Here is a 13674-nt window from a genome sequence, read left to right on the forward strand (position 1 = left end):
TCTGCCTCAGCGGAGGCAACTTCTTATGTTCTTATGTTCTTATGTTCTTATATAAAAAGGATGGAGTCGCTCCAGAGGAAGGCTACTAAAATGGTGTGTAGTCTTTGTCATAAGGCGTATGGGGACAGACTTAAAGATCTCAATCTGTATACTTTGGAGGAAAGATGGGAAAGGGGAAATATGATTGAGATATTTAAAAACCTATGTAATGTAAATGCACATGAGTCGAGTCTCTTTCATTTGAAAGGAAACTGCAATGAGAAGGCATTGGATGAAATTAAGAGGTGATAGGCTCAGGAGTAATCGAAGGAAATACTTTTTTACAGAAATGTGGTAGATGCATGGAACAGTCTCCCAGAAGAGGTGGTGGAGGCAGAGGCTGTGTCTGAATTCAAGAAAGCCTGGGATAGGCACATGGGATCTCTCTGAGAGAGAAAGAGATAATGGCTACTGCGGATGGGCAGACTAGATGGGCCATTTGGACTTTATCTGCCATCATATTTCTACATTTATATGACCCACCCATGCATATAGCTCCGACCATTACTCCTTTTGGTTTGCTTGTTATGGAATTTATGTGCCCAGTGTTATAGAACAGTGTGCAGTTGAAGGACTTCATTTCCAAAATCCACTGTCCATATTAGTTGTATTAGACTTAGAGGGTTTGGGAAATAAGCCCTTCAGTTATTGATTGTTAATGGCCCGTTAAATAATTAATTTATGCACACATCTCAAGATTGAGGCCAAATCTGAGTGACCTTTATAGACCCAGGGGTAAGTTTATAGAATGGCAACTAAGTGCAGTTAAATTACACAACTGCTTTTGGGTGCCAGTTAGCATCAATTAACTTCAATTTTTCATTGATATTTGGTTGCTGGTGCCAATTAACACATAATTTACCAATTAACTTAAGCATATTACTGCCATAATTCTATAACTTACTCATGCAAGTTTGATTGTTAAGCATGAAGGAGTGTGCACAAGGTCACAAAATTAGGGGGACCGTGTTCCAATTGTGGGTATGTCTGGGTCCAGGACTGACCTGGCAGGAGTCCTTTTCAGGCAGCTCCATTGGTCCACAGATGCTTGGTGCCTCCACCTGATGTTAGTGGGTAGAATTTCCCTCTCTTCCATCCAGGAGAAAAAACCCAAAAAACAAAATGAAAGTGACTGTGAACAAGGCTTGTTAGCAATATTTAAAAGTGTATTGGTTTATGCAACTACAAGATTATAACAAGTACATACCAATACTATACTTGAAACATTCAACGAATAGGAAGAACCTGTTATATATTACATTTCCTATAGCTCATCAAATAACAATTCAGATCACAGGTGTCAAAGTCGGTCCTCAAGGGCCACAATCCAGTCGGGTTTTCAGGATTTCCCCAATGAATATGTATTGAAAGCAGTGCATGCAAATAGATCTCAGGCATATTCATTGGGGAAATCCTGAAAACCCGACTGGATTCCGGCCCTCGAGGAGGGACTTTGACACCCCTGATTCAGATTATTTGAGGTACCAATCCTAACAAAATATTACCAGCTAGATATCCCTCTTGTCTCGTTACTAGTTGTCTTTCCTATTCTTCTCACCATATCTCAAGTCTCCCTCACAGTCAGGAATTCAATTGAGCACCCAGAAAGCACAAACCAGTATTGGCAGTAACCAAGGTTTATTAAAATCCATGAGGGGTGTAGGTGGGGAGCAGAGCAAAATCAGTACTATAATAGGCTAAACAAGTGGGACAAAACTATGGACTGTTTGAATGGGCTCCAGCAATTGTTATACCTTGTTTTCTTCATTATGGGGAAAACAAAATAGTATACAGTACTATACTTGACTTCAGGTGAGATCTTTCCACACATCTATAGTGGTTGGTCTGCTGGGTGGTTTTGCTCTTCATTGCTCTCATCCAGCACATTCCTCAGCTGTGCAGATGCTAGGAGAAATGCTTACACAAGCAGAGGCAATATCTCAGGCCTGTGTATCTTCTTTTTTTCTCTAAGGAGTGCAGATGCTCTCTATGCCCAATAGTTGTGTTGTGTCTGGAAGAGAGAAAGCTGATAGCCAGGATCAGAGACAGTATCAATATTATAATGAATTTATTTGTGATTTCATCACTACAAAAGACTCGCAAATCCAACTCTTGGTTCAAACCCTGTGGGTCAAGTGTTTTAAATTCAAAAATTAATCTTTGTTCTATCATCAATAATATTTATTTTCTGAGATCAAGCAAGCATAATATTCTCATATGTGGGTTATGTCATCCATGGAACCTAGTATAGACACTACCAAGTGCATGATCAGTTAATTTTTTTAGGCAGTGACTGTACTCCGTGCATGCTAGTGTCTTCCCTCCCTGCATTGGCTTGTGGGACCTGCAGTTCTTCCTTTTCCACAGAGATGGGTCTTTCAGTGGGAGAACCGACAAGAGGAACCGCAACCTTGGACTTGATCCTAAATGGCATAACTGGAAGGACTTCAGATGTAGAAGTAACGGTCCCACTGGGGACGAGCGATCACAGTATGATCAATTTTAAAATTGGCATCGGGAAGGGGAAACGAACCAAGACCCTAACCACAACCTTTAACTTCAGAAAAGGGAAATATGACAGCATGAGAGCCATGGTTAAAAAAAGGCTCATGAAAAGGGCAGCGGACATCACAACGGTCGAACAAGCATGGTCCCTACTAAAAAATGCCATAACTGAAGCACAGAATCTCTACATTCCACAAATATCAAAAGGAAGGAAGAATAAGAGCAAAGGAGAACCAGCTTGGCTAACTAAAGAGGTGAAGGAGGCGGTAAGGGAAAAGAGGAACTCATTTAAAAAATGGAAATATGAACAAACAACGGAGGCCTGGAAGAGCCACAAGACTGACCAGAAGAAATGTCACAAGGCGGTAAGAGTCGCCAAAAAGGTCTATGAGGAAAAGATAGTGCATGAAGCCAAACACTTCAAGCCCTTTTTTAGATACATTAAAGGAAAAAAACAAGCATAAGAGGCAATGGGCCCTCTCGACGACCAAGGAAGAAAAGGGTACATCAAGGAAGATAAACAGATTGCAGATAGGCTAAATTCATTCTTTGCATCTGTCTTTACCAAGGAGGACACTGCATCAATGCCTGAAACAGGGAAAAGTTGAGGATAGCCTTACCACAGCAAATGTGGATCTGGACATGATATACTATCAGATCGACAAACTAAAAAGTGACAAATCCCCCGGACCAGATGGAATTCACCCAAGAGTGCTAAAGGAGCTTAAGGTAGAAATCGGAGAACTGTTACAATCCCTAGCTAACTTGACAATTAGAACCGGGCGAATACCAGATGACTGGAAGATAGCGAATATCATCCCAATCTTCAAAAAGGGATCAAGGGGAGAACCGGGAAACTATATACCTGTGAATCTTACGTTGGTGTGGTTGAAGCACTGATTAAGGATAGCATAGTGCAACACCTGAAAAATCACGACCTTATGAGAGCAAGTCAACACGGCTTCAGGAAGGGGAAGTCATGTTTGACGAATTTACTTCAATTTTTTGAGAAGGTGAACAAACAAATGGACAACGGAGAACCGGTCAACATAATATACTTGGACTTCCAGAAAGCATTCGACAAGGTTCCGCACGCACGGCTTTTGAGGAAACTACAAAGCCATGGAATAGAAGGGGATATACTAAGATGGATAGGCAAATGGCTGGAGAACAGATTACAGAGGGTGGGCATAAATGGGAAGTTCTCGGACTGGGAGAAGGTGACAAGTGTCATGCCCCAGGGCTCGGTTCTTGGGCCCATCTTATTCAATATCTTCATAAATGACCTGGAAGAGGAAACAACAAGTAACATAATCAAGTTTGCAGATGTCGGGCAGTTGGGTCGAAAAAGGACAGCGAAGAACTCCAGAGAGATTTGAACCACCTAGAGAAATGGGCGGAAAAGTGGCAGATGAATTTTAATATAGCAAAATGCAAAGTGATGCACTTGGGCAGGAATAACAAAGAACATGAATATAAAATGTTAGGTGTAGCATTGGGCAAGAGCGAACAAGAAAGGGACCTGGGGGTACTGATAGATGTCAGGTTTGTTAGTGGCCCCCACAATATATGGTTGGTGGGGTCACTTGAGAGGCGCCCTGACAAATGCCTGGTCCCAGGTTCAGTTCCCTCACTGAAGATTCACCAGGAAGTAGAATCAAAGAGGCACAGCCAGAGGTGATTGCATAAAGAATATATTATAGAAATAGTCTTACAGAAAAGTAGTATTCATAGGCATTACAACAATTAAGCATTACAATTAAGTAGAGAGCAAAGCAGTTTCCCTGCCTTACAGAGTCCAGAAGGAAGTGTGAAGTTCCAGGGAAAGGCAGAGAGAGAGAGAAAAGGGGGATGGGGTGATGCTTCGTGTTCCATAGATAAAGAGAAAGATAGACAGAGAAAGAGAGAGCTCAAGAGATAGAAGAGAGGACCAGAGTGCCAAGAGCCAAGAGATAGATAGATTGATAGCTTTTTGTGTGTTGTAGAGAGGAGGATTTTATAGCTTGGAATCTTATTCTGTGTATAGAAACTATTGTATGTCCCAGTATCTTTCTGTTTAGAATTTGTAAACTGTTTGAAACAATGGTTAATTTAATTGCTAAGGAGGGTGTGATACTTGCAGGCATGGTGGATGGGATTAGTCTCTGGCTTCTTTGTCCCATTCAAGCAGCCTATCTTCTTGATGTGCACCTGGACCCATTGTCCTAAGCACCCTCTTAATCAGACATTAACACCTTTTAGCTAATCATGATTCAATCAGGGCTACTTGAAACATATCAGGGATACTTAAAACAGTCTCCCTGCCCTCAGGGTCTATCTGCATTCCCATGCCAGAGTCAGATTGATATAATTTCCCATAGGCCTTCGCTGACATAAGTAATGCCAACTGAAAATGCTGAATGGTAGCGATAGCTATGCTGACAATAGACAGGACCCTGAAGCCGTCGGCTCAATGCGCAGCGGCGGCAAAGAAAGCAAACAGGATGCTGGGTATGATAAAGAAGGGAATCATGAGTAGATCAGCGGATGTCATAACGCCGCTTTACAGAGCAATGGTCAGACCACACTTGGAATACTGTGTTCAACACTGGTCTCCCTACCTAAAGAAGGACATAACCCTGCTGGAAAGGGTGCAGAGACGAGCCACAAAGATAGTAAAAGGAGTGGAGAATTTGGACTACAAAGAATGCCTTGAAAAACTGGGTTTGTTCACCCTCGAGAAGAGAAGACTGAGAGGGGATATAATAGAGACTTTTAAAATACTAAAAGGTTTTGACAAGATAGAGCAAGAAACACTGTTGTTCACATTGTCAAATGTGACTCGGATAAGAGGACATGGGCTGAAACTGAGGGGCAACAGGCCCAAGACAAATGTCAGGAAGTTTTGTTTCACACAGCGAGTGGTGAACGCTTGGAATGCTCTCCCGGAGGAGGTTGTAACGGAGACCACCATTCTGGGATTCAAGGGCAAATTGGACGCACACCTTCTTGCGAATCACATTGAAGGATATGGGTAAACAGGGTCTCCATCAGGGAGCACCTAGCTTGGCCTCCGTGTGTGCGGGTCGCCGGACTGGATGGACCTAAGTTCTGATCCGGTGAAGGCATTTCTTATGTTCTTATGTCTATCCAAGATAAGCTCATAGCGTAAAGTATGATTTGATACTACATAAGCATACTTAAATCTTGATTTGTCCTTGCCATTTTCATAGCTCAAACCATAGAAGTCTGCCTGGCACTGGCGTTGTTCTCTAACTACTGAATCTGTCATTGAAGCCCCACTACAGCCCATCCAAATCTGTCTAGCTATGATCAGGGCACAAATTGAAGTCTGCTCAGCACTAGCTTTGCTTCTCAATTACTGAAGTTGCCATCTAAACACCGCTATTTTTTTTTTTTTTTGTTCAATTCTTTTTCCATATAGGATCACTTTGTATTTATCCCATGCAGTTTGAATTTCATTACTGTTTTCATTTCCACCACTTCCATCATTACTGTTTTCATTTCCACCAGTTCCTGTAGGAAGGCATTCCCATCTTATCTGTGAAAAAGTACTTCCTGATGTTATTACTGAGTCGCTTGCCCTCCAATCTAAATCCATGTCCTCTAGTTCTACTGCCTTCATATCTCTGGAAAAGGTTTGTTTGTAGATTAATACCTTTCAAATATTTGATTGTCTGTATCATATTGCGCCTATCTCTCCTTTCCTGCAAGGTATGCATTAAGGTAATTAAGTCTCTCCTCATATATTTTGTGCTAACTCCACACCATTTTTGTTGCTTTTCACTAAACCATTTTAATTCTTTACAGCCTCCAAAACTGAACACAGCATTCCAAGTGGGGTCTCACCAATGACTTGTACAAGGGCATCAACACCTCCTTTCTTGTGCTGGTTATACCCCATTCTGTTCAGTCTAGCATCCTTCTGACAGTGGCCACCGCCTACATGCTCCATAACCTTGAGATCCTCAGACACTAACAACTCATCAGTCTCTTACTTCCTATGAGATATACATCCCCTTTGGATTTCAGCACCTCAATTGCATCACATTAAAGTTCAACTGCCAACCTTTGATCATTCTTCTAAATTTTGGAGATCTCTTTTCATAGTTTCTACTTCCTCCAGGGACCACTCTGTTGGTGATATTTTTGTGAATTATCAATTCACATGAAGGCAAACTTTTCCTTCTAACTGTTCAGCAATGTTTCTCACAAATACATTCAATAAAATCAACCCATTACCAACCCCTGAGGCATTCTACTATTCGGCTTTCTTTTCTCAAAGTGAATTCCACCACCCTCTGTTGTCTGTTAGTCAACCAGTTTCCAATCCAATTTACCACTTTGAGTCCTAAGTTCAAGCCTCTCAGCTTATTCATAAGATTTCTATGAGGAACCCAAATCAAATACAAGTAATATACCAAATGGGCATATAATTACATAAACAAAAAGAGAAAGACCAATGTTCCACAACAATTCTGGTGAACACAACAACAAGGACAGTGGAACAGAAAATCCTGGAAATGCAGATTTCAAGTGCAAATGTTTATTGTTTTCAAAATATCATTGGATAACTTCAAAACACTCTTATATAATAAAGTCTGTGTCAATATTCACACCATATGCTCATTGTTCACGGAATGTACCGTAAGAACAGGACCTGTGTTTTGGCAATGTTTTGCTTCCTCGGGGGTTCTGATGATAATCTTTCATCTAGGCTTTGAGAAAAATGGCTCTGAGGGATTGACACGATTCCAATGCACAAAAACTTCTCGTGCTAGAAACTCAACACCTAAAGAAAACCGCTGAAAGGAGCAAGCGTCAAAATCAATTGTTCTGGCTGTCTTCAGAAACATAAACACAAATGATAATTCACAGGTAGTAAGCACAAAGGGTTTAATTGAGTTTTAATGGTGTGACCAATTATTGTGCCACTTCAACCCAATTAAACTACTTACATTAGGCATGATCTAGGTGCAACCTGTTTGTGAATCTGGGCCTAAATGCTAATAAGCTATTTTTATACCTATAGTTTTATTAGCATTTAGCATGTGCTAAGGGGCCCTTTTACTAAGCTGCTGCAAAAAGTGACCTTCATGTGCCCTTATGCAGGTCCTTTCCACATGTTAAGACTATTTTTTTTCCATAGGAATAAAATGGTCAATTTTCAGAATTTTCCAGTAATGGCCACATGCTAATTTTCCCATGAGCCCCTACCGCCACCTACTTTGTAGGTGGTACGGATTCATGCACTAAATCTGTGCTAATCGGTTAGTGTATGACAATGCTGGCATGCTACTCAGTTTGTACAGATGCGCCCACTCTCTGCCCTAGCCGTGCCCCTAAAATGTCTAAATACAAAAATGCTATTGGTGTCCGTGCAATTTTCAATATAATTTGTTTTGTGAATAAAGAACAGTTGGAATATTGAAGTTTTTGACAAGTTTGTGTAATAAGTATTTGTTTGTCAAATTGATTACTTTCACAATGCCATAAATTATCTTTCAGAACAATGATGGAGAGTGTAATTTGATAGTTAAACCAGTTGTGCTAGAAATAACTGATTGTATTATCTGTTTAGTTGAGTAGCTGCTGACCCATTTTTCACATTTCATTATTTTTCTATAAATGGATACAGAACAAAAATGTTGGAGTTGCTACAGCTATGTGGGGAAGTTCAGGTGTTTTTTTTGCTTGTTTATTTATTTTCATATGCCTTTTATCTATCTATTTGGGGAAAATATTTGTGTTAAGATGCTGACCTTAAGCTCAAGATCACTTTGCAAAAGAAGGTTGACTCTTCCTTTTGATACTTGTATGGGATTAACATAGAGGCTGTTTTACTAAAGCTTAGTGTGTGCTGGTAGACAGAGCACACTGAGGGCCCAATTCTAAAAATGGTGTCCTACCACCATATAATGGACCAATCGGGACACACTTAAAAAAAAAAATCAATGAGGCGAAAGACGCCTATAGTGTAGGCATTGTTTCTATATTAACGGAGATGTGTAGGCACCCCTACAGACGCCTAAGGCCGGCGTAGGCATGGTTTACGACGGAAGTGGCCTTAGGTGTCCGTAGGTGTGCTTAAGCGATTCTCGTAGATGCCTTAAATGTAGGCCTATAAAATGCTGTATATTATTAATTACATTTTCATCCAATTTTAATTTAATTTTATTGTATTTAAATTTAAATTCATGACCAAATAACTAATATCAATATAAATAAATAAATAATTGTAAAGTGCTCAGTGCTACCACCAGGTCATTGCTAATGCAGTTCAGCCCACGATAGTTTTGGAACCATCACTGCGCTTTACAGTTCCCTTCCTTCCATAAGCATTATGACTTAACCATTACTCAAAAACCGCTGTTATTAAGGTTACTAATGTGGTTCTTCATATAAATCATATCATTCAATACATATTTAAAACTGTACTTATCTTGTTGTTAAAGTCCTGTCCAGCGTTCTACTATCGTGTATCATAAACCGCATTGATTTAATCCGTACTAAAGTGCTTTGCGTGATAAAGTGCTTTCCAGTGCCACGTTAAAATGACATAGTCTGATATTTTAACTGCCCTCCTGGCCTACGTTTAAGGCATCTGTCGAAGAAAATAGATGTGATTCTGGATGTGGTGCCTACCGGTGATTAACACATGGTAGGCACCAATTTTACAGGGGCCTACCGCAGCAGGCACTGTTTCCAGAACCAGACCCTAAATGCTATACATCCTATTTTGTAATTAGGGGCCATGTGGCTCTTAGCACACACTAATAGCCATTAGCATGCAGTAAGGGATCCTTTTGCAAAGCAGTGGCAAGCACTAATGCATGCTTACTGCAGCATTAAAGGGCTTACCACGGGTGCACTACGGTAATTTTGGGATGTGTATGCGTAAATCATGCACAAAAAAATTAATCAGTAGTTGTTGCGGAGGAGATGTGTCTGGGGTGAAGAGGGTTATGTCTATGCTACTCATTTAGTGTGCGCTGATTAGCATTTGAGCCATTGCCACCTACAAAATAGGCGGTGGTAATAGTGGCATAGCGAGAGTGAGAGACGCCTGAGGCAGTAACACCCCTCCCCCACCCTCTTCTCCGTCCTACCCCCCCACCACACACCACCCCCCACCCCCTTCCCTACCCCATACCTCTTTTAACTTTCTCAGCTCGAGCAGCATCACCAAGCTGCTGCCCACGTCGGTTCTCCCTCTGGTGTCACTTTTCAGGTGAGGGACCCGGAAGTGACATCAGAGAGAGAGCCCACGCTGGGGCGAGCAACAGGTTGGCAAAGAGAGAGAGGTATGTTGGGTGAAAAGTGAAGGCGCGCTTGCGGCGGGGAGAGGAGTGGGAAGGGGCAGGGGGAGCGCCGGTGCCTTCACCAAAACAGTGCCTGGGGCGGACGCCCCCCCCCTTTTACTATGCCACTGGGTGGTAAACTCACACATTAATCTTTTTTAATGGCCACATGCTAATGAGAAAATTAGCACATAGACATTAAAACAAAAACCCAGGAAATGCAGTCATTTTACTGCTGCAGTAAAAGTGGCTTTAGCACACAGCAAAGACCCATGTAAGAGAGCACTAAGGTCACTTTTTGCCGCAGCTATGTAAAAGGGCTCCTAGGTTTTGTTATGGAGCTCTTTTACTAAGCTGTGCTAAAAATCGAGCTTAGGTCTAAATTCAGGATAGTGCGACCAAAGCTGTGTGTGTATTTCCAATTTGTGCAACTTAATTAACAACCCAATCGGTGCTGATAATGAGCAATTAATAAGTAATAATTGGTGCCAATTAGAACTTACGAGCACAACTTTCTAAGCGTATTCCATAAAGTAGTGCACAGAAATTCTAGTAGTGGATCTCAAAAGGGGACACGGCCAGGGGAGGAGCATGTGCGGGTCATGGCATTCTTAGGCACAGTTATAGCATATGCCCAATAACTGAGGCGCAGGCATTTAGGCCTGGATTTCATTGGCATAAGCGCCTGCGCTTAAATGTAAAGTTATGCGCACAGGCAATAAGCATGATTCTATAAACTGCACTGAATGTCGCTAAGCAGCATCCTTTTCAGTGCTGATTTTTTTTAGGTGTCATACATAGAATATGGCCCTTAGTTTATCCTTTCCCATGCACTAAGCTTATTTCTAGTACAGTAATCAAAAAGGGTGCTAATGTTAAAAAAAATTAACACTGGAGTAATTATTGCCTCCTATTTTTAAGGTGCTAATGGGGTACTAAGGGCTCCTTCATTATGGATCAATTAGCATAGTGGTTAATGTCAACGCACGAGGTGATTAGCACATCCATCCCATTCTCTATTCTTGCCTTCCCCCTCCAACAGATGGCAAAACTAATACGGAATGCTTTTGCTTGTCCTATATTAGGCCATTTGTGCTGTGTTAGGCATGCGTTAGCATCTAACCTACCTTTGTAAAAAGGCTCCTAGGTTTGGAAACAATCATTCTAGAAAATCATATTGGTCTCTCATATGATACCATATTATTTGGTACTGCAATGAGAACACAAAGTCCAATATCAGCAAACAATAACAAATTGCTTTTAATATTGACAGGAGTTGCCATGCAGCAAATCACACAAAATTGGAAAGATTATACCAAGCTAAATTATACATTCTGGTGGAACTCGGTGTGTCACATTTATAAAATGGAGAAAATATTGGCATTACAACAAGGAAATATAAAAAGTTTTAAGAAAATATGGGATCCATTGACAAAATATTCTAAAGATCAGATATCTTAACACATTGATAATAATAATATAGGGTTAGGGAGGGAAATATAGAAATTACTATGAGAAAAAATGAAAAAACAAATAACAGGGGAAAGGGATTCAATATATATGATATGATATTGTACATACAACTATAATTATTATAAATTAAATATTATGCTATTCATTTATTGTAAGAATGAAAATTTTATAAATAAAAAAAATTTTAAAAAATAAAAAAAAAAAAGGAAACAATCATTCTTAATAAAAGTTGCTAAAAATAACCTTACTGGCAGTCTTGTTTTGCTTTTGTCCTTTAGATGAAATGAATGATCAGCAAAACACGCTCTCCTATATCCTCATCAATCCTTCTCCAGACACAAGGCTGGAGCTTAATGACGTTGTGTAAGTTAATCGCATCAGTTATAAACCTGAGCCAGAGTGTTTCTGTTTCTTGCCAGAGTTCATTTTTGTATCGACTTCATTTTAAAACCATTTGTCTCTTACACCTGACTTCTCAATCCCGCTCCCACCACCACCCTCCACAACTTTTTCTTTCATGTTTCCCCTCACCTGCCATTTGCTATTGTGTTCTGTGCCTGTGCAAAGTATTCTTAAACTCCAGCATGGTTTGGGTTGCCACTGCCTCTGCTAGTAGGCTAATTCAGGTATCATTTATACTCCCAGCCAAGAAGCATTTTCTCATCTGCACTTTTCTTCTTGAAGCTTCACATCATTTTCTTGTTATTTAAGACATTTTTATCCCACCCATCTACAGTGTACTGTACAAAAAGCACAACTAAGACTCAGAAAGGCAAGCACCGATAAAAAGGTTTTTTCCATGCAGGATCCCTTAATCTTTGAACTTTGTGTTTTTTTGAAAGATTTCACTTCCCCATGTTATTCAAGTTCAAGTTTCAAGTTTATTAATAAATTTGATAAATCGCCTATTAGAATCACTAAGCGATATACAAAATTAAAATAGAGTATAATAAAAAGAAACAAACATTTAACAATGTACTGTCGTTAAAAATAAACATGAATTGGGAGGGAAAGGATAAAAATTACAATTTTCAATTTAAGGTAAAAGGAATGGAAAGAACACAAGGGTAAGGGGAAGTTAAACCACAGCATAATTTGGAATCTCACTAAACATTTAAATATTGAAGGCGTCTTTGAATAAATAAGATTTTAAAAGTTTTTTGAATGTTATAACGTCTTTTTCGATTCTAATGTATTGTGGGAGGGCGTTCCACCATTGAGGTCCCATCACAGAGAATATGTCAGCTCTTCTTGTACCAATAATTTTCAGAGAGGGAACTGTGAGGAGGTTTTGACCAGAAGAACGGAGTGAGCATTGAGAATTGTGGGGTATTAATAATCTAGATATAAATTGAGGTTCGTCGAAGGCTAAAGTTGTAAAGATGAGCAGTATTATTTTAAAAGTTTTTATCATGTTCCCTTAACCCTTATTTCCTCCAAGGGAAACTTTAGATGTAAATATCTCCATAAATTGTGGTGTTTCAAATATTGCTCTAGCATTGACATGATAACATTTTCTTTTAACAAATTATTAGGTGGTCAATTTTTTATGTTTAAAAGTGGTGGTATTTTTACTGTATCTTAGTCATCTTGTACAACTTATTCTAAAATTATTTACAGATATCTGATTCGACCTGATCCATTGGCTTATGTTCCGAAATCCACCTCCAGCTGTAACACTAGTATTTCCAATACAACAGGACAAGACACAAGTGCTGAAACACAGCTCTGATTTCATCACCTTTTTCTTTATATGCAAAGATTGTTTCTGTTGGCTGTTCTTAGATCTAAATAGTTTGTTTTTTTTTACTTGTTTTAATTTCCTTTCTTCAGTGAGATATATATCACTCAAGAAAGGAACATCAACCTCAATCTTAAAAAGTAAAATCAATTCATTTGGTGATTCTTATCTCAAGTTCTGATTTAGCACTGGATAGTTCAAAATTCATAGCAACTTGCAGTAGTAGCCTCTTAGTGGGAATTGTTACAGCAAGCTGTGGTATAATGATATGATACACTAAAGGCTGAGAATGTATTTGTAACCATATATTTAAAAGAAAAAAATGAAACTTCCAGAAGGACACTATTCCTCTCTTTTACTAAGGTGCGCTATGCTTTTTAGAGTGTGATAAATATTAGTGCGCACCTTAAAGGGCACTGCTGTGAACTTCACATAAAGGATGCCAGATATACATCTCACCATATACCCCTTAGAATTTATGCTGATCCCTCCATAACCCCCCCAATACCCACCTGTCTACCAGCCCAATAGCCCTTAAGGGTAAAAAATATACTGTATATATATAGTAGCTATAGAGCAGGAGTCTCAAAGTCCCTCCATGAGGGCAGGAATCCA

The 13674-nt window shown here is 39.8% G+C and overlaps 1 protein-coding gene across 1 annotated transcript in view; it reads left to right on the forward strand.

The window, feature by feature from the left end:
- The window catches only part of KCNT2 (potassium sodium-activated channel subfamily T member 2), a 242521-nt gene extending 228884 nt beyond the window's left edge, over nt 1-13637 (forward strand). Inside the window, exons 17-18 of the mRNA XM_033961358.1 lie at nt 11597-11681; nt 12939-13637. Of these exons, the coding sequence (XP_033817249.1) occupies nt 11597-11681; nt 12939-13050 (197 nt within the window). The 3' untranslated portion in view covers nt 13051-13637. The remainder of the gene's footprint in view (nt 1-11596; nt 11682-12938) is intronic.
- The last annotated feature ends 37 nt before the right edge of the window (nt 13638-13674 follow it).

The sequence above is a fragment of the Geotrypetes seraphini genome, chromosome 10 (assembly GCF_902459505.1).
Source record: "Geotrypetes seraphini chromosome 10, aGeoSer1.1, whole genome shotgun sequence".
Lineage (NCBI taxonomy): Eukaryota > Metazoa > Chordata > Amphibia > Gymnophiona > Dermophiidae > Geotrypetes > Geotrypetes seraphini.